This window comes from Lytechinus variegatus, chromosome 14 (assembly GCF_018143015.1).
Source record: "Lytechinus variegatus isolate NC3 chromosome 14, Lvar_3.0, whole genome shotgun sequence".
Classification (NCBI taxonomy): Eukaryota; Metazoa; Echinodermata; class Echinoidea; order Temnopleuroida; family Toxopneustidae; genus Lytechinus; species Lytechinus variegatus.
Window position 1 is genome coordinate 1,461,216 of NC_054753.1, and position 26,138 is coordinate 1,487,353.

Consider the following 26,138-nt stretch of genomic DNA (forward strand, 5'->3'; position numbering starts at 1 on the left):
CAGCACAGTTAGGTAAAAACCTTCCACCTAATCGTCCGAAAGAAAATTGGCTCCGACATTGCAATTTTGACGGAACATCTACTAGATTTGAGTGGGATATGATATATTAGGTGAAGGAAAAAAAACTGTCGTTCTGTCAAGCAGAAGAGTGGTTGTAAAAATCTAAAGATATTGAACACGGAAATAGAGAACTATACATTTTAAGTTATCATATTTACTAAATAAAACAAAATCCATTCAGTATATGAACAACAAGCAATTTGAATTCAGTGATGTACATGTAGGCCAACATGTTAAAGGGTTGAGAGCGAACAAATAACATCAATGAGATTACATATCATTTTGTTTTTATCATAATCGATAATTATGATGGTCACTGTTTCTGTTTGTTCTGTTTGTGGTAACTCCCGTAGGAACTCGGCAGGACAGCATTTTGCTGGTAAACGCCAAGCTGGCATAAAACCAATTACCTACGAAACATTTTACGTCTAGGTTAATCAGTCATAATGGCTGACGTTATAGACGACAGATATCACTCTCGGGCCTTTTTATCAAAGTGGAGACAATGGCAGAGTTGGGATTCGAACTCACAACCTTGCGATTATGAGTCCAATGCTCTAACCACTGGACCACACGACCCGTGTAGGGTAGAGCATGAAATAAATATTAAAGTTGCAAACGATTAAATTTGGGGGAAAAATATATGAGCTGCACGGTCGTGGCGTCCTCTTCATAAAAAAAACAAAACAAAATGACTATATAACAAAATAAAGAGAAATAGACCATCAGTATGGCGTATCTATTAGGTCCGCCCTACCCCAAAAGTCAGGAAGAGAAAGAAAGAAAGAAAGAGAAAGGCACGTGCCCCCCCTCTCCCCCTACTGAGAAGCAAAATGAAAAATTCGTAATGTAAAAATTCCATGAACACAGAGATGTGCCCCCTCTTTTGAGATTATAGACTTTTTTTGGCTTCATTGTCAATTTTTTCTGGTACGAAATATCCTTTCTTTGTGGCTAAAGACCTTTCTTTTTTTTTTACATTTTGTGGGGGCTTCTCAAAATTTTCCTCCGAAAAATTCCCCCCCCTTTTGTAAATATTGGATCCGCCCCTGATTATTGCGAAAATCGCGTCAATTTATCTTAATTATGAATCCAGCATATCTATAGAGCATAACTATTTTTCCTACCGCAAAAATATTATTTTAATGAATAAAAGAGAGTTTTTAATTTGAATTAGAATTTATTAATATACCGGTACTTAATTCACCTCACATGAATGACAACATGAAAATTGCTTATCATTTTGCAAACGTTCAAAGATGACAAATTTGTGCTGCATTTCCAACAGCATAACAAACCATCAATCATAGAAAATCACCAGAAACAAAAATATGAAGCATAAAAAGATAATATTTCCTCCAGAGTATTACAATGTCAAACATGAATGTCATATATCAGACATCATTTTCATGATTCCAGACGGCCTATTTTCATGGTAACCTATTAAATCTGGGCAATCTCATTCCATTCATCTCAATGGGTTATTTTTTAGTATCAAATTATCATCGAAAAAAAATCATTGTCTCTCAAAAAGGCCCTCCTTAACATTTCAAAGATGCTCGGTTGATTTCGCGGTGTCCCAAGAAAATAGAATCACAGTTTTTGGATGGTACTTTATTGTACCACATAATGAATCTCTTCTATTGTGAACGTGGTGTACTGTAATAACTGGGTGTTAAATTGACACCAGTTGATTCCCAATAGAGATCCACGACCTAAGGTGTTAAAGTATCATTGAACAATAGACATAACACCGAAGAGTGTTAGAGTGACAACCAAAGGTGTTAGTAAAACGAAAGGGTGTTTCTATAATCCAACATTGTTAATCTAACACTGGAGTAAAGTTACTGATGTACACCGGCTAATACCACATTTGTTTTTTGTTGTGTTCGGTTTTTCGGGTTAAGTTAAAGGGGTACTACAGGCTGAAAATATTATGATATGTACAGATTAAGAAAAATCCGACAAAGAAAACGCTGAAAATTTGATTAAAATCGGACAAGGAATAACAAAGTTATGACATTTCAGATCAAATAATTTGTGCCTCCCCAAACCCAGAACTAATTATTGCAAACGCACATTTTCCTATATGGGGGACAAAGTTGTTTGACAGTATCCCAGATAATATTCGTATGACCTTAAACTCTTTTAGATCAGCGTTGTCACATTTGAGACATTGATTTTTTTTTTTTGGGGGGGGATGGGGCCCGGGGATGGGGTAGTAGTGTAGGAGTAAGCAAACTGATAGTGATTTTTTTTTTTCCTTTTCTCTCCTTTCTTTATTTTCTACCTTTTATTTTCTCTCTTCCTTCATTTCCCTCTTTTGTCTTTTCTTTTCTGTTCTCATTTTCCGCTCACTATAACTCTCTTTTTACTTGGTCCTCATGGAAGACCATCAGCCGCACATATATTGGTGCAGCTAAATATGGGTTATCCAACCGTCTCTTGTCTTAAGTTTGATCTTTTAACTTTCTTAACATGTTTCAATCAATCATTTTTTTTTAATCAATGTTTAGAATCATTATGTATGTATATGTTACTCCTATCTCTTGTATATATATTGTTATGTATTTTTATGACGGAAATAAAACAAACAAACATTTCAAAAATTTGCATTATTCCAGTGAAACAGTTCGAGGCATGTCTTCATGAATATTTAATGTCCAAACTGATGATGTCATATCCCCACTTATTCTTTCGTATTTTATTTCACAAAATTAGGTTTACTCCTTTCCTTCAAGAACCAAAAATATTGGAATAACAACTGCTAAATAGTCATTGCTGCAATTTACTTAATTGTGAGAGAGACTTATCATTCACATAATGTATGGAAAATTGAAACAATTATGATTTCATGTAAAACATAAGAAAAGGAAAAGTGGGGATGTGACATCCTCCTATATAATGAATATTCATGATGACGTGCATATAACTATTTTCACAATATATAACCTTGCCATTTGTTATCAGATTTTGATGAAATTTTCAGCATTTTGCTCTGTGAATTTCACTCTATTTGTTTATATTTTCAACCCGGAGCATCCCTTTAAGTATCTCTACAATCGCAGTAAATTAATGCCCTCTAGCCCCCCCCCCCCCACCATCTTTGACAAAAAACATATATTTACCCATGTGGGGTACTCTTCGCTTAAAGATTAATATCTTGATATTTTGTAAAGAGGTTGAACTATGTAAATTATCTTGAACAATCATTTCGTCATTGTTTGTATATTGCTTTTCATGGACTGATTGTTTAGATTTAAGCATGTTAAGTATCAATTAAAGTGCAAAACTCTAAAATACTTTCTGTCGTTTCTAGAGTAATAAGTTCTATTGATTACTCTGGTCGTTCCTGTTTAGCGCCCCCATAAAGAAAGCTGAGTAGAAACCATTACAGCTCTATAGAAACACTCTTTGAAAACAGCTGTTTGAATCTAAGTAAATATACATAGGTCTTTGTGATAATATGTGCACAAATAAGGACAATGAAATGAGGATAAAGTTTGATTTATACCATGCATCCCTGATATTTTTTCATACAAGGATGATTTATGTGATGACATTATACCAGACCTGTGCAGAGATTTGAATCCCTACCTTTGTTTTAAAAGTCCTATAAAGAACAACGGTTCCCCTCCCAACCGGGGGGGGGGGGGGGCACTTCCATTCACGAGTGGATACCATGCGCGACCATGGGGCTTCGAAAAGCACCCTAAACACGTAATTTCCATATTCTGAAAATGCACCCCTTAACAAGTATTGGCGTGTGAAAACCTACCCTTAACAAGTATTGGAAACAAAACGATACTCTTGGCAAATATTCCCTGAAATGAACCCCTAAACAAGTACAGGAATGCTTTATTGTTACGGGTCCTTCGGTCGTCGGCTTTACCTTATTTGGTTTAGTACGACCCCACCTTCTACACCTCGCGCAAATCGGACTCTAAACACGAAGTGTTGGGGCAAAAAGGACATCCTTTATAAAACATTTTAATTTTGTTTTATCATCCCCGCAAATTAGACCCTAAACACGTAATTTTCCTCGCGAAATAAATACCCTTTTTCCTTATTTTTGTGTTTTTGACACCCTTATTACGTTAGGTGCCCTATCGTGAAAAAGGACATCCTTTTTACGTGTTTTTTTGGTCGCGCATGGTATCCACTCGTCAATGTAAGAGGCCCCCCGGGCCTCCCAAACATTAAATATAGCAAACACGTCCATGTTGATAGTTGTTTCTATAATTTGCGTTTCCTCTCTCTTTTTTTCTGGGGGTGGGGTTTGGTTGATTTTATTACTAAGGCGTATCTCCTTGTAGATAGTCTAAGCACCGAAAGGATCACATCCTTTGATCCTATCCGTGGGACTTGGCAATGAAGATAAACATTAAGGGCAAAACGCAATAATTTCGAACATTATCACTTAGAGCCAGCTAACACTCTAAATCTGGCTGAGTCATCGAGTTTACTATCCTCGCTGTTTATTCCTCGTTTCCAATCTTCAAATATATTTTCACATCTTTTATGACTCCGTATGACTTCATATTTTTGCTTGGACACGCTGTATGCATTTCATATCTCCCTGTTTAGGGAGTAGAATGTGTCCTCTGAGGGGGCGAATGTTTGGAGCCATGTCAGACTCTTCATAACCATCTCTGGCAGGTTGATGATAGACTGGTATAACCTACCGTAATCTAGGTCTGTCTACCATCCTATATCTCATGGATCAATAAAGTTCATGTTTTTTCATGTTCTTTTGACTGCTCCATGGAAATCTTTTCATGTGCTGAGAAAACAGATTTGGTGGACATGTTGGTTGCATATGACGTGGTGTGAGGTGTCGTAGTCGGGGGTGGATGGGGGGGGGCTTAAAAATGGAACGGAGAAAACTTATGAAGACTCAAACTCGAGGGGAGCATTTTCCCGTTAAAAATGTGGAAATGTCCGCTCGGCCAGAAGGATCGCGCGTAATCTGTAGTTGTGTCATTTAAAATCAATATCATGACAAAAAAGCCTCAATATCGATTACACCTCCTATATTCTGAAGAGATAATGGTGGAGATGTTTTGTGGGTTTTTTAGGGGTCGTATTTTCCAATTTGTATCATAATATTGTCAATATTTTTTTTAATATTCGGGGGAATTACTTTCTACACTTTTTAAATTTGTCATAATTTGATCCCTATACTTATGTGAGAAAAATATATCTTTATGCAACCTCTATTTCCTCTCTCGCAGTTGTGCAGGAATGACACAGTGTGAACACACTGTAACATACGAAAATACTACATCTAAGACTCGACCCCTCCCCACCATTTTCCCCTTCCCTGTCCCTTATTTTTCAAGTAAAGAGTTGGTTGCCGATTGACAAGACCCCCATACTCAGGATAGTGATTTTCACCCGCGTCTGCGTGTTGTGGATCAATGATCACACGTCATATCTAAACTACTATTAAAGCCATGCAGGACTGTACCACATGGGAGGGGGGAACCCCTTCTAACGGGATCAAGGGCTTTTTCAAGTGATCAAATGAAAATCGAATGAGGTAAAGTGAGAAGAATGAAGAAAAAAGCAATTGAAAGATCGTCGGGCCGTTAAACTTAATTGTTGCCACTTTTAAAGGAATTCCACCTCAGAAGTCAGAAAATGTTGATTTGAATGATTAGAGAAAAAATCAAAATGCCGGTAGCACAACACTGAAAATTTCATCAAAATCGGATGTGAAATAAGAAAGTTATGACATTTTAAAATTGTGCTTATTTTCACAAAAGTGATATGCACAACTCAGTAACATGCAAATGAGACAGACGATGATATCCCTCACCCACTGGTTTGTTTTCATTGTTTGAATTATACAATATTTCATTTTTTACAGATTTGACAATAAGGACCAACTCGACTGAACCATAATTGTGGTATTATGCTAATTCCACATGTTTAGGGAGGAATTAATCGTTGTTTCACTTGGCAATGAGGAGAAAATTAGACCATTTCATGTAATGAAATACAAAAGAAATAGTGAGCGGATGATATCATCAGTCTCCTCATTTGCATACCGACCAGGATGAGAAAAGAAATGTTTGGTGAAATTTAGCAAAACTTTAAAATATCATAACTTTCTTATTTTATATCCGATTTTGATGAGATTTTCAGTGTTATCTTGTTGGATTTTTTTCTCTTTTTGTTAAAAACAACTTTTTGTTGGGGTCGGCTTGTCCTTTAATGAAAAAAATCGCCTGTGGCTCATATTGCCTACCCCTCAGAGCATTGCGCTTGATTAAACCTAAATTCAAAAGCTTAAATCACTTGAGACTTTATTTCTTAAATCATGGCTTATTGTTACTTCTCGTTAAAAATGTTGTGATGAATATTACAAGTACATATAAGTTTCCCGTCAGCATATACGTTCGACATATTCGAAATATTGCGTCTCACCCCGATTAAAATACCCTTCTATAATTATTCAAGTGTAGTAAAGAAGAAAACATATACATGAATCAATGTCAAATCAGTTTGATTTGATATTTGTAGCAATGCCCAAAACACCGCCGCCAAACTTCATTTTGCCACTACCCCCAAGAATCTATCGAAAGGCCCCAAAGTATTTTTCTTCCATAGCAAATAGTACAAGTACATTTGATTGTCAGTTGAAGAACATTATACTTCTTTCTACCGTTTGTTCAAATCAAAAGGAGCTTATATAGCTTTATTGTGATATCCCGTTCTTCTCTCCTCATACATCAGGATTTCTTTGACAGTTCTCCATTCTAAATTAGGTCATAAAATGAGAGGAATAAGAATGAACAATGACGTTATATTCAGTTTCAAATGACATTTATCAGCCATGTCAAATATGTATGGTTTGTAGCTGATGACTCAATCATGTTTTTTTGTTAGCCCCCCCCCATTTCAAGTGTTCTGTGCTTCCCTCATAATTCTCTCATTCTCCCTGAATCTCTCCAAGTTGATGGCATCGCCTTCATTTCTCTTCACCTTTCTTCCCCTCTTCTTCTTATCATTATTATTCCTCTTCTTCTTCTCTTCCTTCTTCTTCTTCGTCTTCTTCTTCTTCTCCTCCTCCTCCTTCTTCTTCTTCTTCTCCTTCTTTTTCTTCTTCTTCTTCTTCTCTTCCTCCTCCTCCTCCTCCTTCTTCTTCTTCTTCTCTTCCTCCTCCTTCTTTTTCTTCATCTTTTCCTCCTCCTCCTTCTTCTTCTTCTTTTCCTCCTCCTCATTCTTTTTCTTTTTCTTCCTCTTTTTCTTCTTCTTCTTCTTCTCTTCCTCCTTCTTCTCCTTCTTCTTTTTCCTTCTTCGTCTTCTTCTTCTCCTCTTCCTTCTTCTTCTTCCTCTTCCTAAAATCCTCCGCTCACGTACCTGTCAATCTTTCCTACTCACTGACAGACTGCAGTATCTCACTGATCCCTTTTGATCCAAAAGTTGAAGACTCACAAAATGTCTTTTAAAATAATCTGTATTCTGTGACATAGCGAATTTGGAAAATCATCTTTCGATCGACATAACACGAAATTTTAATGACGAGTTCGAAACTTCTTCTGCATTTCTCTTATTCAAACCTTGTCAAAGATGTTTAGGGATTGAAGAACACTTTGTTCCCTGATTGAACTTTGAAGATAGTTTCGATTTGTATCAAATCTTGCTTGAAACAGACACATTAAACAGAAGAATGGGTCGCGATGCACTCGTTGACGACGCCGAAACATACATCAACTGGTTTTTGAACGTCCCTTCATTCAGACGCGAGAGATTTCATAATTATTTCAAAATCGATTTAGGATGAATGGATATTTCTGGGTGTACTCGTATGAATAGGCTAATACACCCAATGAAACATTGTCGGAGGCCCGTTGCCTCTAAATGATGTCAAGTAATTATCACTTACGACCCGTTGCGTTACGATTACCGCTTACGACAACTTGCGTCTGAATGATGTTAAGTGATTATCACTTACGACCCGTTGCGTCTGAATATATATGTTAGCGATTAGCTAACGACCTTTCGTCTGAATATATGTTAGCGTTTATCACGCTAACGATCCGTTGTGTCTGAATATTCCCTTGCGCGCGACTATCTCCTACGACCCGTAGCGTCCGAATGTTCGCAAATTATCGCTTAACGATCTGTTGCGTTTGAATGTTCCCGTACGACTATCGCCTAGGACCCGTTGCGTGTAAATGTTCCCGTGCGACTGCTCCCTAATACTTAGTTTCCACTGTCACGATTTGCGCCACGATTAAAACGGCGTACTTAATCGTAGAGTGATCATAGTGGTCGTATCAGATCGTATCAGATCCTTCTGTATCTGTATCTGTCCGTTGACGTACAATCACCAGCATCTGGTTGTCGCGTACGTTTGGGTTTAGGGGGTCAAGCGCTAAACACAGTTAATTTTGATCGTGTGCTTTTGAGACAAGGGTGTTGATATCCAACCTTTCAGGTTTAAGTTTGAATACTCTTTTGTCTTTTGAATTTCTACCATCCTCACCACAAGAAGGTTGCATTCTGGGAAGGTCTTGGGATACAGGTAGTAGTCTTTGTTTGATCTTATAACGTTGTCTTTGAGAGTTCACTTTTGTCTAGTTTGATATCTACAACTGGTTGGGTTATGAGATTGAAGGAGGGCTGAATATGTTGGAGGGTACAAAGGCATTCGTGGCAATCGTTTTGATCGTGTTTTTTAATGCTTCAAAACTTGTCGCGATCAGTTACGAAAGGCAAATCGCGACGTTCGTATAGGATCGCACGACAGTTCACTGTAAAACTGTGGTGTTAAAACTGACACCAACTGGTGTTAATAGAGGACCACACCCTGAGGTGTTAAAATTACACCCTTGAGATTAAACATCATAAACACCAAAGAGTAAATGTAACAAAAAACGTGTTGTAATAACACCTATAGGTGTAAAACTAACACCACCAAATTAACACCGGTGTAAAATAACTGGTGTGGTCCTCTGTGTACACCGGTTAACACCACAGTTTTTGCTGTGTTGGAACGAGGTACTAGGATTACGATTATCACCTACGACTCGTTGCGTCATTGATTATTGAAAACAAAAATCATCACCCTTTGGGTCGTCTTTGACTTTGCACAATGAAGTTTTTTTTTTAAATGTTGATAGACCGGATTAACAGACTCTCGAGACCTAAATGTGATGTATAAACTATAACTTGTCTGGTATCTGGTAATGTGCATGGTAACGTGAACGGATCTTACCTTACTAGCTGGAAATAAGATGTTTCACTGCGTGTTTATCGGTAATGTTCATATCATCCGGGTTACAAGCATAGCCGTTTCTTTATGGGTATATATGCAGCTGTAAGGGGGTGGGGTGGACAAAACGTCCCTCTTCCATAGACTGATGTGCGAAATTCGAGGGGGCGAAGGTATGCCTCCCCCCCCCCCATTAATCGCCCCGTGTCAGAGTTGATGTCCGTTAGTAATATGAAGGGGATGGTGGAAGATGGAAATAAAAAGAGGAGGAGGAGAAGAAGAAGAAGAAGGAGGAGGAGGAGGATTGAGGAGAAGGAGAAGAAGAAGAAGGAGAAGAAGAAGATGAAGAAGGAGGAGGGGGCTGAGGAGGAGAAGAAGAAGAAGAAGAGAAGGGGAAGATACAAGAAGTCCCAACAGATATGTAGGGAGAGAGGGAGGGGGCTTTAGAGACAGTGCAGAGCGACCCATACACCTGCCTGTCGGTGACACCCATCATAACAAATTATCATTATTCCCAATTATGAAAAATTATTAAGAGTGACAGCGAACGGGAAGCATTTGAATTAAGATCTGAGCACTCGCTTCGAGTCAAAGGGGCGTTGGCACTCTGTTTTCATACGTACAATTTATGAGGCTAACGTCTTTCTGCAGCTCAGAGGAAATGAGGTACGCTAATGAGGGAAACGGATGAATGTAAATATTGATCTACAGCGTAGGGAGAATGATGAGACTGCAAACCCGTGCCGGTAACATTACATGAAACAGCAGCACACGACTGCTTAATTTTTCGAGGCAATTTTAAGGTTCACCATGTTATCGTTCAATTTCCAAGATCGTTTTTCATTTTGTTTTTTTCCCATTTATTTGTACATCAAAGAACTATTCGCCCTATGCGATTTGTCTGAAAGATGTGTGTGTGGGTGTATGTGTATGAGTGTATACATGGAGGGGTCGTCCCCTTGCCATCCCTTTCATCCCATAAGCATTTGTATTTGAGTGAGAAATATACGATAAATTTTATGGATTTCACTTGTATTGTACTTTTAACGTAATCCTTTAAAATGTAATTTCAATTAGAAAACCCGATTAACCATGTTAACGATATCAAGCAGAGCAGTAGAATGAGAGGGGGATAAAGGATGATGTTGTGTGTGCGTGTGTGTGTGTGTGTATGTGTGTATGCGAGATAGTGAAAGAGAGAGAAAAGGTGTGCGAAGATTTAATGTTTGATGGAAAGAACAAAAGATGGGGAGGAAGGGGAGAAGAGGAAAAGGGGAGAGTAACGACAATTTTTTATTAAAAAGTAGTTGATTTGATTTTTTTTAAATCATGTTCATAGGAAATACCCAGAATTATTTCGGGGCATTCGGTGTAGTGCAGAAGAATGGACATACATTGGCCTACACTCTAAAAACAAATCAGTCAAAAAGGACTAGTTAATGGGGTCAGCTGGGAGCAACTGTTATTCTAGTCATATGTGACTATTTTCTAGTCATATCTTACTAGAACGGAGTTATTTCTGACTAGAATATCATTATGTCAGAAATTCGAATATCAGTGTTTGCCATAACAGTTGCACCCAGCTGAGAGAGCTGACTACTAGTCTAGTCAATTTGACTGATTTGTTTTAAGAGCGTAGACAATGACTGTGTAACGCCGTACATTGACCATTCTTTGGACAAAGTATTGGACTCCATATTTCGTTCTACAAAAGAAAAAATAGAATAACTATAGATATTTAGAAATGTGATATGGCTCGCCGTAAACATGTCATGACAATTTGGACAGCAGAAGAAATATGTCACCGACTCGGTATAGAAATGAAAATAAACCATCCACCAGAAACATCTTTTGAGAGTAAATTCAGGAGAAAAATCACGTTCGCTTTCCGCCCCCCCCCCCCACATTCTTCGACTGTGATCATTGTATATAGGGGATGGGCAATAGGACTGATATGCGGGAATATTACATAGAATCTGTTGCTTCATGATAATACATTATGATTGGTGTAAAATACACTGATATTATTTTATGATTTTTGTAACCACAGATGATATTAAATGATCATAACTTTCGAATGAGTATGTCAGTAACTCTTTTTCAAAAATTCATGAACGTGTCGTCTAGCCTTAATGAGCCTATAGCAGATAGAAAATTATAATTATTTTTATTTTTATTAATAGTGGTTATAGCAGTAGTCGTAAAAGTAGCAGTAATAGTAGCAGTATAGTAGAAGAAGTAGAAGTAGTAGAGTAGTAGTACTTGGTACTCGGTATGACGTTCCTCCGAAATACTCAAAGAAGAGTATTAACTGGAGGTGTGCCGGAGAGTGTGGTCTAGTTTTCAGTTTGTGAATTATTAGGTCTTTATTAAGGGCATTTTTGAAGGTTGCCGTTGATGGACGTTCTGGTAGTTCAGTTTCTGGTAGAAGGCCATTCCATTGGTTGATAGTTCGGATGAAGAAGGAATTGGCAAATGAGTCTGAGTTTGTGTACTGCTGTTGGAATTATCGAGTGTGTCCTCTTCTGCCTCTTGATGGCTTGGGCTTGATGAAGTTTTCATAATCTATGTCAAGTTGGCCATTCAGGATTTTGTAGAGGCAAGTAAGGCGATGACATTTCCTTCTTTCACGGACAAGTGCACCCCAACAAAAATTTAATTTGAATAAAAAGAGAAAAATTCAACAAGCATGATACAGAAAATTTCATCAAAATCGGATGTAAAATAAGAAAGTTTCAAATTTCAAAGTTTTGCTTATTTTTATTATTAGAAGTAGTAGTAGTAGTAGTAGTAGTAGTAGTAGTAGTAGAAGTAGAAGTAGTAGTAGTAGTAGTAGTAGTAGTAGTAGTATAGTAGAAGTAGTAGCAGTAGTAGTAGTAGTAGTAGTAGTAGTAGTAGTAGTAGTAGTAGTAGTAGTAATATAGTAGTAGTAGTAATATAGTAGTAGTAGTAGTAGAAGAAGTAGTAGTAGTAGTAGTAGTAGTAGTAGTAGTAGTAGTAGTAGTAGTAGTAGTGTGAGGAGCAGTAGTAGTAGTAGTATAGTAGTGGTAGTAGTAGAGTAGTAATAGTAGTAGTAGTAGTAGTAGTAGTAGTAGTAGTAGTAGTAGTGTTAGTAGCAGTAGTAGCAGTAGTAGTAGTAGTAGTAGTAGTAGTAGTAGTAGTAGTAGTAGTAGTAGTAGTAGTAGTAGTACTAGTAGTAGTAGTAGTAGCATCAGTATTAGTATTAGTAGTAGTACAAGTAGTAGTAGTACAAGTAGTAGTAGTAGTAGTAGTAGTAGTAGTAGTAGTAGTAGTAGTAGTAGTAGTAGTAGTAGTAATAGTAGTAGTAGTAGTAGAAGTAGTAGTAGCCCTTGTTGTAGCATAGATATATAAAAACGAAAAGTCTCAAATATTTCAGGAATAAGGTGTAGAATGTTTGCTTTCGAGAACACAGGTAGGCCTTGTAATAAATTAAAGTAATTATACCCTGCTCCTTATTTACCTTATTGTTTGCACTACCAGTAAAACGTGTAATTGTCGTAATAGGAAATCGTCAATATGACAGTGATACTGACCCCAACTTACAATGCTGAAGCGTTCGCCAAATCATTCATCCATATATCTTTCATTCACCTATCACAATCTATCAACAATACATCATATTTTTGTATAGACGAACGAGAAATATTGATAGAATATTACAGTTTGTATAAGAGTGCCAAGAACTGGTATTGTTGTCTATTGCTTTGTATAGACATGCTGGCAACGAAATCGTCTATTCATTCGGCTCAAACGCAATGTCCCTATAATACCAGTAACCTCCTTCCCGATATATTTTCAGAGTAAATTGTACATGTGAGTCGGTATATGCAGCGATCTAGCGATTCATTTACAAAATAATATTTCAAAGGACGTCAGTGCGAAAAAAAGTGCAGAATGGTGTGACTGTTTATTTAAACTCATTTATGCCATCTGCTTGAGAATATTGTTGGTGATAGTGTGGCGGTTTAATGATCGATCAACCAATACGAACAGATGTATGGCATTCAAAAATACATATCTGAAACTTTACCACGTTTCCAGTATTAGGCGTATTTGCATACATAATTGATTATGATTGGATTGTATACCGGAACGACACAAGCCAATAACGCGTAACACCCGATTGAGTTAATTGACACTTGGAAATTATTAATTTTCTCATCGGATTCTATTCATTTTCAACTTTGCCATGAAGGTGAAATCAATATCGAATTCCGGTGGAATGTTATCAAGTTCAAATGCAACATTGGCTCGATTGGAAGCTTAGGTTAGATCTTCATAATGTTTGGTTTTGGAATGTGCTTCTTGTCAGCAAGCGTCAAACGTAAATCCTGTAGGTATAGTCATGACTTTCTTTCGAGTGACCGAGGTTCGTCACCACAAGACGCGATCTCTAATGAGGAAAAGATATTGGTTGTACCTTTGGAATTATTGGCCGACCATCACTCTGATCTATTCATTGGTCATCTGCATTCTTGTGACAGTAAGAACCCACCAAAGAGCGTTTCAAGATATGCCCCTTCATCTGGAATATCCTGTAGATTGTAGTAAGATCTTGAAAGGGAATCCCAGAGAGATAGATCTCGTCTGGAAGCTCTACGAAGAAGTTGTCGAGATATCTGCGAATGGACTCATACCGATACCTTCGGACAGAGATGTGGCGGCTTATGCTGACAACTGCGACTTCTTCAAAGAACAGAGGCAATATCCGCGAAGGGCTGCTTCTCGGGAGGAAGAACAGTATCCTTTAGCATTTGTGATAGTCGTTCACCGCAATGCCGCGCAGGTAGAGAAGCTTCTGCGAGCGTTGTACCAACCGCAGAATGTATATGCTATTCACCCAGATGCCAAATCATCGCCTGATTTCTTGAAAGCTATCTGGAAATTGGCATCTTGTTTTGACAACGTATTCGTCTGTTCTACGCTTGAGGATGTTCAATATGGAAGACACTCGCGTCTCATGGCGGACATAAACTGCATGCGAGACTTGATTAAGCGTGAAGTGCAGTGGAAATATTTGATAAACCAATGTGGAGAGGCTTTCCCGCTGAAGACCAACTTGGAGATGGTTCGACAACTAAAGAGCTACAATGGCCTCAACGATGTCGAATCCTACCCGACAGTCGGCAAGAAACTAAACAGATTCCACAGATACGGGTCGGACCGGAAGTTGGAGGTCGTAACCAGACTTCAGCAGAACCCACCACCGGGTGACATAGAACTGTTCTCTGGAAACGCGTACAACTCCCTCACGCGAGGGTTCGTGGAGTATGTCTTGAGCGAGGAGTTGCCACGGATGTTTCTGGAGTGGCTCGAGGATGCATGGTCTCCGGATGAACACTACTGGGCATCCCTGAACCGCGTTCCTGGAACACCTGGAGGATTTGCTGGAAGTACCATGGACCTTACCACCTATGTCAACTGGAAGCATGATCACCGGCACGTCTGCAACGGTTGGATAATCCACCATCTTTGCGTTTTCAGCTCTGCAGACCTTCCCGTGATATCTTCCATGCCTCATCTTTTCGTCAACAAACTCTACTATTTCAAGGATCCAATAGCACTGCAGTGTCTTCAAGATTCGCTCACGAATAGAACTCACAAGGATCATTTTTGGCTAGCTTGGTCATGGTGATGACGTACTGTCTGTCAAATAAGAATCTCTAACAGGATCATGGTCTATCTAAACGTTACGAAAACTTCCATCACGTACTGAAATATCATAGTGATGTACTTGTATACATCGAGTCTTCATTTATAAATTGTATTTTCTCCCCTATACTTGATAATATTTCCTCTACTTTCTTTTTTTAATCAAATTTCGATATGATGAGGTTTAAAAACATCTGTAGGTCTATTTCTATACATTAGGCCATACCTATTGTTACTCCACTGTTTCGTTTCAGATTTGGGTGGCCCATTCCCCCTCCACCCTCTCTCTCACACTTACTCATTTCTCTTCTTTTCATCTCGTTATGTCTTTGTTCGAATGATAGCAAATTGGACCGTTCAATGCCTATTATTTTATTTGATGTAAGTGAAAAAGTACAGTTTGTCCTTCTGAACCAATCGTATGGACTTTTTTTGCAATTCAGAAGAATATGGAAATAGCTCTACTTCTGAATCTTGATTAGCAGTTTAAGACCATTGTATAATTTGTCTTCAAACCAGATCTGCATAACAGTACTCTCCTACGTAACCAACTTAACTAAAACACAGAACACAAGAACAAATAGTAAGAGCAGAATAGATGCATATGCAGGTACCAGTTATAGTATTTTCATCTATCGCTGTTCAAGGGTAGGCCTACGTTTATAAGTGTTATACAATATAATGAATTGTTTTTGTGATAGCTGAATAATTATCCGGGTACACTATGCTGTTAATCTATACACAGCAAAAACTGTGGTATTAACCGGATGACATACAGGACCACATCAGTTATTTTACACCAGTGTTAAATTGACAGTGTTAGTTTAACACCTATAGGTGTTATTTCATCCTTCGTTGTTACCTTACACTCTTTGGTGTTATGTTCAATCCCTAGGGTGTAAGTTTAACACCTCAGGGTATGGTCCTCTATAGAAATAAACTGGGCTCCGTAACACGAAGGTTTGTGATGGATTGCAAATATGAAAGAACCGCACTGATTGGTCCCTGGTCAGTATTGTACACCTAAAGCGCTTGTAACATTGATATTGATTGGTCAGTTCATTTAGCGATTGATCGCTGATCTTTGTGTTACGGAGCACTGGTGTCTGTTATAACACCACGGTGTTTAAGGGAATATAAATAAACTATCAATGTTTGCTTGGAGCTTCCATTTTCTTTCTTTTTTTTCAATTTCATTTTGTAAATTTGTTGTATGAATGACACAAAGTGAGGTATGACTTTAATTCATATTTCATATTCATGTATTTTGTTCAATATATTTGAATGGCTGAATAAATGAGATGTTCTTTGGCTGGAAATCAACAATATTCTATTTATTTTATTTATTTATTCACGTTTTCTTTAAAAGACAGGGTAGTCCCATTCAAGCCAAAAGGCCTGCTTTACAAGGGAGCCCTGTCAAAGTGTACATACATGATTTACATAACAAATACAGAAATAAAAACAGTGAATGAAAATAAATAAAACAACGCTTTTCATAGAAAAAAAATCATAAATGAAATGAGTATAAAACAACGAAAAAAATATAAACACAAAGACAAAGCATGATGGGCAAGTACAAGTAACCCCCCCCCAAAAAAAAAATCATGATAAGACAATGGTCATTATGATTACATAGAAAATCTGTTCAAAGGGTCTGGTGTTGCCTAAGACGTCTTTTGAAGATTTGTTGTCCTCTTGTAGTTTTGATGACGTCATACACTCGCCCCAAGCCTGTGGATGCCAATTGGCCACCCTCCAAGATTATAATGTGACATGCGCTTTAGACATTGGTTGAAAAGTTCAAAACTCTCCAGAAATTCACACAGCTGACTGTAGGAGATAAATGGGGGAGGGGGGGTCATTCTTTCTCTCTCTTCCTCTTTCCTCATTTCTTTCTTCCTTCCTTACTTCTTTCTTTCCCACTCTCACCTCTATTTTTTCTTTCTTTCTCTCTTTCTTTTTTTTCTTTCTTTCTCACTCTCTCGATTTTTTTTTCTTTCTTTCTTTCTTTCTCCTCTTTCTTTCTTTCTTTCTTTCTTTTTTTCTTTCTTTCTGTCTTTCTGCCTTTCTTTCTGTCTTTCTTTCTGCCTTTCTTTCTCCTTTCTTTCTTCTTTCTTTCTTTCTTTCTTTCTTTTCTTTCTTTCTTTCTTTCTCTCTCTCTTTCTTTCTTTCTCTCGTTCGTTCTTTCATTCTTACTTTCTTTCTTTCTCCTTCTCTCTATTTTTATCTGTTTTTTCCGTCCTCTTTATGATCTACATTTTAAATTGCTTCCACCGGGACGCTGCTTCCACGATCTTCATTTTTCATCATGTATTTAGTTTATTATTCTATTTCACATTTCAACCCCCTCTCTTTCTCCATTCTCTCCCCCCCCCTTCCCTCTCCATTTTCTCTTCTCGCCTCTCTCTTCCCTTCTCTCTTTCTGTCTCACCATCTCGTTCTCCTCTCACGCAGTCTTCTACTCTCCGTCTCTCTCTCTTCTCTCTTAAGTTCACATTACCGCCCATTCACTGCTGACGGTTCCTTCCCGTGTGGTGTGAAAACAGCTGATGTGATTACATTAATTCGTGCGCTATATCCAGTTTAAATGAATAGAATTCCTCGGCACTGAATTCAAACTGGTTCCAAAGTGCCAAGATGGAATAAAATACAATTCGCTAGCCCCCCCCCCCCGCGCCAGGTGCATTCACCAAGTTTGTCTGAGCTTACCATTTTAGCAGAAGTTCGACATTATTCCACTCGTACCCGGAGTAAATACAGGGGGAGGGGCTGGTGAATGTGGATGCTGGAAGCCTTTTTATTAATGTTTTGCTTGTCATTTTTCTATGGGGAGGGGGCTGATCCGCCCCTGACTACTACTACTACTACTACTACTACTACCCAACTTTTTATATTTAAATTGTATGGGCCCGGAAGTTATTATCTCAAATCTTGAGTAATTTATCGGATTTACATTTGGATTGTTACCCTATAAGCCAACGCTGAAACCTATTAGTAGTCATCAGGACCAGGTATTATCCAGCCAACATGGCCAAATGAAATTAGAAAACAATCATAACAAAAATAACCACTTTCCTTCAACGATTGGTTTTAAACTTGATATTCTTATTAATTGTTGTTTTTATTTACTGCTATCTAAGCGCCTGATTTTTATTAGATTTATTGTTTTCATATTTTCGTCAATTTGCCTCCCATATTTGTTTGATATAAACTTTGCAAGATAAACATGATAAATGATGCCAGTATAAAAAAATGAATCCGCATTGTCACTGGTCTACGTGTACATAGCACGACGTAATGCCAGATATTACATGCCAAACAGTCAAGGCTAAAGATGCAATGTTGCCAAAAATTGCCTGCTTCTTTGAGAATAATACAATAAATGAAAACTTCAAAAGTTCATATTTTCATGGGACTCGATTCTTTCAGATCCAATCGCTGACACCCACCCGCCATGTAGGGCGTTGCCCACCCCCTCCCGACCAGATTCCAGAGGATGCGTGCTCGCAGTGCGGATGCCGCTCTGATAGGGTGTGTTCCATCGATCAGAAATGCTGCTTCAATGGTTGTCAGTATACCTGCATGAATCCCGTCAAACCACCGCCAGGTAAGTGGTAGGTTACCATGGTAACGATGTACCTCACCCAGAAGGGGGTGAAGTTCTTTAGGAAATTTCTTTATGAATTGAGAGCAGTATTTGGATTTAGAATCTGGACCATCTTTGATATATCAATCCCATTTTTACCCCAGTTATCGATCTCCCCTCTCCCACCCTCTGTCGTTCTCCCGGGTTCTCACCTTCCCCCTCCTCCCTCTTTCTCTCTATCTCTTTCTCCGTCTGTCTGTCTGTGTATCTCTTACTCTCTGTCTCTCCTAATAATTTTTTTTAGAATTGACTCTTCAATAGAGTTGAAACTTCAAATTTATGATCGAAATTGAAGGAATCAATCGCGATTTTCACTCTTGTTGCTTTTGTGTGATCGGATGATTCATTCAGGCACGGGGATAACCTGGATAATGGGCGCAAACGCGGTTTTTGTCCCGACTTTTTTGTATGTGTATGTGGGGGGGGGGTCATCTGCCTCGAAAAAAAATGGAAGGGGAATGCTCCACATGAGTGATGACAACCCCGTCTTCACTGCGGCCAATGTTTTTGTTGTTCAGAAGGTGTCTCCTCTCCTCATAGTTAAATCCCAGATCTCCCCCTACATGGCTTCAGTGAACAGTCTCTACACTCATACTACATGTACTGCATAATGTACAAGGGTATAAACGAGTTCTTTGTATTTGCAGTAATTGAATGAGGTAAACTGATCTAAGGTTGATTTGCAGATATATATATTACAATGTCTGCGAACTAAATTGAATACACAAACTAAATCAATGCAGTGAATACCATCAATAAGGCATCGTTGCGTGATGGTATTCATAATACGGAGAAGGCTTCATGACATTGTCACAAACCCTTTCAACTGTCATGACTGTTGTCGTTCTGGCAGTGGCGGCACCCGGGTAGGGGAAGGGAGCAACTACCAAAATGCCATTTCCTTTCCTCATTGAAAGCAAGGAAATAATCATGACAATTAGACGATAAAGGCTACTTTTATTTGAATGTTATTTTTTTTAATTATGTTTCATGTTTGTTCGTTTTCTGGATTTTATTCAGTAGATTTAGCCCCGTTGTATAAAAAGTTACTATTAATGGCAACTCTGCCATCCAATGGTCACTCCCATGGACATGGTTACAATGCTCATCAACCAACCAAAATCAGGGATTCCATGAAAGTTACACCTGGATGGCAAAGTTTCCATAATATAGTAACTTTTATGCAACTGGGCCCAGAGCGTGTTCCGTACGTGATATCGTTAACAAAAGTAAGAACAGAATTATAATATATAAAAGAAAATAAATCAATATTGTTTGTTTTTTAATCTTGTTTCGTTCTACTGCAGCGTTTGACTGGTTAAATGAACCGATTCGGCAAAGAACTTCTGGTAAGTATCCTCGACTCTGGCACCCTTTCACGTATTTTATGTGGATTTTTAAAAAAATATTTGATGTTGAGTTGCATGAATAAGGTAAGTAGGGCTACATTGCCATTTCGAACAGAATGAAAATATAACATTATATAAGAGAAAACATACAATACTAGTATATTCACAGCATTGAATAAGACACGATTGCGTTTAATGATTTGGGAACAAATTTTTAGAAAAAGGGTTTTGTCAAAGAAAAGTTAGAGTACAGAAAGGGACCCTACCTGCATGTATAGACGAACAATATCATTCAATACAAATTTCGCATGTTTGATTGTCACTGTATATGGGAATAACGATTGTGACAGTTTATTTTTTAGCGGGTTAAACTTGGCGATGACCAGCTTTTGAGCTTGTCAAATATGATTAATTTAAAAATCCAGCCAAATGCAACTGGTGATTATGACGAGAATTCCCGAGGCCCTCCAAAACTCTAGATAATGATCATGAATTAAATCCATCGAATGAACAGATGAAATATGACAGAAGAAGAAAGAATGGAGGAAGAAATGAAAATGACAAAGAATGGGAGAAGAGGAGGACGAAGACAAGAAAGCATAAGAAGATTAATATGTATATAGTGGTAAAAAGCGAGGGGGGATTAAAACAGTAAAAACGGGAAGGAAGAAGATAATGAAGAAGACAAAATAGGAGTACTTAACATGGACATGATGGAAAATGTATGAAAGAGAAAAAATGAATCAAAATTAATGAAGATGATGAGGATGATGACAGATGGTGATGATGATGATGATGGTGATGATGATGATGATGATGGTGGTGATTACGATGATAATAATGGTGATGACGAATGATAGGAGAAAGGAATGAGATGGAGGAAGATTTCAAAACGGAGAAAGATATATCACAATCAGGCAAAGAAAACGATAAAGCATTAGCAAAATTGGAAAATCTTGACTATTCTTATGTTTTGTACTACGTTCTGAGATAGAACGACAGGTTTAGAGAGAGAGAGAGAGAGAGCTGAGGAAGAGAGGGGAAGAGAAATGAAAAAAGAAGGGGTAAAAGAGAAGAAGGTTTGGAGAGGGAGAGAGAAAGAGTTTGGAATAAGGGAAGGGGGCAAAGAGAACCCCGGAGAAGAATAATTCAAGGTGTTCTCTGTTAGCGTACTGCGTGTTGACCCATTTCCGTCATTTAAACCTCAAACTTTCAAAAAAGTTTTGAAATTCGAGCGTCATCTACGACTTAATCTGATTTGAAGGTCCTCCAAAATGGAATTTAATAACTTCACCACTCTCCAGAGAAATACGTCGATCGATTAACCGCATTTCAATCCCCCGAGACTTGAAATATTAGGTCTGAAATTTAGTTTTGGGTATTTTCCGGTGAGAATTTCAGAATTTCCTTTCAGAAATATGGTCGAATTCTTTTCGAGCAGCATTAGATCTCTAGCAGTATTCGTATATCTCTCTTGCCGGGCTCTCTTGTTGTGATTTGGGGTTGTGATGATGATAGCACACACCAGTGGCGTACCTGGGATTTTCCACAGGGGGGGGGCAAACCGGTCGAAAAACTTGACAAGCAAAAAAAAAGGGGCCTTCAAGCTCGTCGGGGGGGGGGGCAAATTAGGTATTTAAGCTCGTCAGGGGGGCAGGGATATGTCTTTATTATGGGTTGTGACTCGTCAGGGGGGCAGTCTGCCCCCCCCCCGTAGGTACGCTAGTGGCACACACGTCATTTTGCAAATGTATCATGACTAAGTTCTTTGCTTTTAATATTTTTGTAGCTGATGTAGAACCTTTTGTATTTTAGATTCAAACCTACTTCTTTATCAACATCAATTCTCCTGTGAGTTTTCTATATATTTTAAATGCTTAATTTTTACTTAGCTAATTGTATCAATGCTTTTCTCATGCAAGAATTGTCTTACTAACAATTTCCCACTTTTCCTTCATAAGAAGGGTATCAGATAGCGAGAAAATTTGTATTAATCAGTTTTATAAAGGATCGCAAAATACAAACATTTACCAATAATCCAACTTCTTCCGTCCCCATATATATTTCTTTTTTTGTCAGAATAGAAATGAGTGAGTTCGGAAGTTTTCAAAATTAGAAATGATTTTTTTTTCCTGGGAAGTCATCATTATGTTTGAGAACAATGCTGCTCAATTATAAGAGGTTGATGGCAATTATTTCATTGTTCATTGTTTTTATCAGCGAATAAATTATACAATTAGTAGTATTAATATTAGTTACTGTTCCTTTTTAATAATTTACAATCTTTTAGTTTGATTAATATTACCATTTAAGTAACAATATTTGTTTATTTATGTTACTAAGTATTGTTATCTTTGATTTAGATTTTGACTATATATTTTCATGTATGATGTGATGATTTATGTTATTCTTTATGTTTTCATCAGGTCATTGATGTAAAGCAGTTTTATACTGATCTTTTGTACCTGATTAAATATGTTCTAATAAAAAATAAAATAACCCATTTTTTCGCTCGAGTGTATTTGATGTAAAAAAAAGTATTTGGCTGAAAATGGCATGCCAGCAATGCCGACATGTTCAAGGGGTTAGGTTCAGGTATTTTGTTCGATATATTTTGTTCATTCTTTTCTTTGAGGGTTGATTCCCTCATCATGAAATGCAATTTTGGCCAAGCCTTTTCTCGTTTCAGATGGTTGGAATATTTTCCTATTAAAATGAAGAAAATTTCCTGGGCAAGGAGCTATTTAAGAATTTTTCGCTAGGAATGTTAATCTTTCATTTTGTAATTATCCTCATCTTAAAAGGTGGATGAAAATCAATATTTCTCCGTTGAGAGTGGGCTGGGTGCATTTGACTTTTTTTTACCGTTGGCAAAAATGACAATTACAGAATAGGGCAAAAGTTTAAACTAAAATATCCTCTCCCGGTTTATCGTCCTCTTCGTCACTTCACAGCAAAAACTGTGGTGTTAACCGGTGTACATAGAGGACCACACCAGTTCTTTTACACCGGTCTTAAATTGGTGGTGTTAGTTTTACACCTATAGGTGTTATTACAACACCTTTGGTTGTTACATTTACACTCTGTGGTGTAATGTTCAATCTATAGGGTGTAATTTTAACACCTCAGGGTGTGGTCTTCTATTAACACCAATTGGTGTCAGTTTTAACACCACAGTTTTTACAGTGTTCTAATCTGTCGTCGGTTGCAGGCATTATTCCTCCTGTCCAAAGTTCGGTTAGTCTATCTTACAAAATAAAATGCCCCCCCCCCTTCAATAATTTCTTCGATATCATAAATTTAGGTGTTGTCTGGAAAGTCAGTATTCTTATTCAATAATAATAATAAACAATTCTTGTATAGCGCATATCACAATTATGAATAATGTCTCTATGCGCTTCGAAAGGACTTGGATCATATATTATTACCCCAGCTGTAGCTTGGCTGCCGTAATTACTATGATTACAGCGCACACGCATTTCAAGGAATAAATTCCTGCCAGGTACCCATTCACCTCACCTGAGTTGAGTTTATGATGGATAATATTTTTACTCGTCAGCTCTCCCTATATTTGCAACACTTTTGATTTTCTATTCGTGCATTTTTTTTACATTTCTTTCCCCAGGTAATGCATGGTTAATAACTGGTCCTGAAAAGACTCACACAGGTGTGTATAGGTTTATAGTTGAATGTCGAGTTTATTTATTTCTTAACGATTTGGTTTGAGTATTTTGATCGAGACCGAGGCGAGCCTTATTATGGTACATTATTTATATTGATTCACATATTGGCGACTGCATATTTATTTTTGATGAACTTACCAAAATGTGCCTGACGCCACTAGTGTAACACGTGTTACATGTACAGGCGGGTGTTTCATAAAACTGTTCATAAGATACGAAAGGCTTTCCGCACGACTGATGATCCTTTCTTGCGCTTAGCGATATCACCATGTGATTGATGTAGGACCTAAGAATATAATATTGTGCGTGAAGTTGTGCGTAACTTTACGAACAGCTTCATGAAACATCCACCGGGTGTCATTTTTTTCTATTGAATACGAGTACGCATGACTGTTTTAAACTTTCACTACTCTAATGTTACGATGTTATATATTTATTACGTGTAACAGCATTTTCTTTTGAAATGTTCTCTTTAATTTCTAGCATTATCATAATTATCTGAAGTCGTTTGATATCAATTCCAATTCTTGTTTCTTTATCTCAAGCAATTCTATTTGTTATCTTAAATCAATTTTTTTTTCAGAGGAATCATGCAGCACGTCAACGTTTGACGAGGGGGATGGTATCTTATTGGAATGTCCAACGGGCTATCGGTGTTACATCACATACGCAGGTGATGAGGAAAACAATATACCAAACAAAGGCATCTGTATTCAAATTAAATGATGACGTCACCAATGATTGACTTAAACAACGCAAGGGCAGGATTTGGGTGACCCCCTCCCCTAATGCCGTGTGTTCTCTGTTGAAGGGGCGGGACAGATTACCACCCTGACCGAACTCATTTTTTTGTTCTTGCTTGTCAGAGGATTTGTGACAGGAAAGCGCTTCTCGAATTGATGGCCCTTTTTTTCTTTCCAGGAAATTTGGGACGGAAAGATTCTTCTAAAAATAGTGATGACCCCCCCCCCCTCCCTGCGTGTTATATTTATTTTGCCCCTCGTTGTGAGGTTTGCCAGGTACACCACTGGGCAATATTTTTCTTTTCTCTAATGTAAAATTTAATTTTCTCATTTCCCAGCGAAGAATAGATCCTAATTGAGTCAGGTAGTTTGACATCGCCTCAGTCAATGTTTCTGGGCCGGTTGCACATAACGCTGCGATGAAACGATTTACGTAACTGTCAAACGAAACTTTATTTCAACCCATGAAATGCGCGCATTGGAGACCTCTATTTCTTAATTAATTTCTTGATTTGCGTTCAAACACAACTGTCTCTGCACCGAGCTCCTGGTCATTTTGGGGAGACTGCAATTCTTTTCCCGAAAAGGCATTATCTTTCTCTCTCATACGGGGCTTTTTATTTGGGTGGAGGATGTATGATAGCTCATCCATTGACATAAGGGTGACCACCCCCCCCCCTCCCACCCACCATTATTTCTCAAAAAGTAAAAAAAAAAAAAAAAAGAGGACACGAAGAAAAGGATGAAAAGGAAGAGAGAAGAAATAACATAAAAAGAGAAGTAAATGTCATGTAACCCTTATCTTTTTAAAGGGATGGTCCGGGCTGAAAGTATTTATAGCTTAATAGAGTAGAATTCACTGAGCAAAATGCCGAAAATTTCACAAAATCGGATAACAAATAACAAAGTTATTGAATTTTAAAGTTTAGCAATATTTTGTGAAAACAGTCATCATGAATATTCATTAGGTGGGCTATGATGTCACATCTCCACTTGTTCTTTTGTATTTTGAAATTAGGTTTATTAATTTTTTTCCTCAAAAACTAGAAAAATTGGATTGACAACTGATTTAGTGCATTAGATATTTATTGCTGAAACTTATTTCATTATAAGGGAGACATATTATTCACACAACTATGAAATAATGAAAAAATAAGATTTTATGTAATAACATAAGAAAACGGAAGGTGGAGATATGACATCATCAGCCCACCTAATGAATATTCATGACGACTTTTTCACAAAATACTGCTAAACTTTAAACTTCAATCACTTTATTATTTGTTGTCCGATTTTGATGAAAATTTTGATATTTTGCTCGGTGAATTCTAGTCTATGTATTAAGATATATTTTCAGCGCGGACCATCCCTTTAATCATGGTAATTAAATTGAGAAAGATCTTGAGTTATCATTGAAATGAGTTTATTTTTAAATATGACTGATCATCGATATGATCATGATGATCTTGCTCTTAACAACCCGTATACCGATGCCCTTATTCCCCATGTTCTCATAGACATTAGTTTTGTGTCGTTACACTGTAAAAACTGTGGTGTTAAAACTGACACCATTCGGTGTTAATAGAGGACCACACCCTGAGGTGTTAAAATTACACCCTAAAGATTGAACATAACACCAAAGAGTGTAAATGTAACAACCAAAGGTGTTGTAATAACACCTATAGGTGTAAAACTAACACCACCAATTTAACACCGGTGTAAAATAACTGGTGTGGTCCTCTATGTACACCGGTT

The 26,138-nt window shown here is 37.6% G+C and overlaps 2 protein-coding genes across 2 annotated transcripts; both read left to right on the plus strand.

Annotated features, from left to right (window-relative positions):
- The first annotated feature begins 13,820 nt into the window (after positions 1-13,820).
- Positions 13,821-14,942, plus strand: LOC121427840 (beta-1,3-galactosyl-O-glycosyl-glycoprotein beta-1,6-N-acetylglucosaminyltransferase 4-like). The gene has a single exon (XM_041624408.1). The coding sequence runs from the start codon at positions 13,821-13,823 to the stop codon at positions 14,940-14,942; it is 1,122 nt and encodes a 373-aa protein (XP_041480342.1).
- Positions 14,943-18,259: 3,317 nt separating this feature from the next.
- Positions 18,260-25,066, plus strand: LOC121427841 (WAP four-disulfide core domain protein 1-like). The gene is made up of 4 exons (XM_041624409.1): positions 18,260-18,569; positions 19,916-19,957; positions 23,583-23,624; positions 24,224-25,066. The coding sequence occupies exons 1-4, from the start codon at positions 18,260-18,262 to the stop codon at positions 24,364-24,366; spliced, it is 537 nt and encodes a 178-aa protein (XP_041480343.1). The 3' UTR covers positions 24,367-25,066.
- Positions 25,067-26,138: the final 1,072 nt, after the last annotated feature.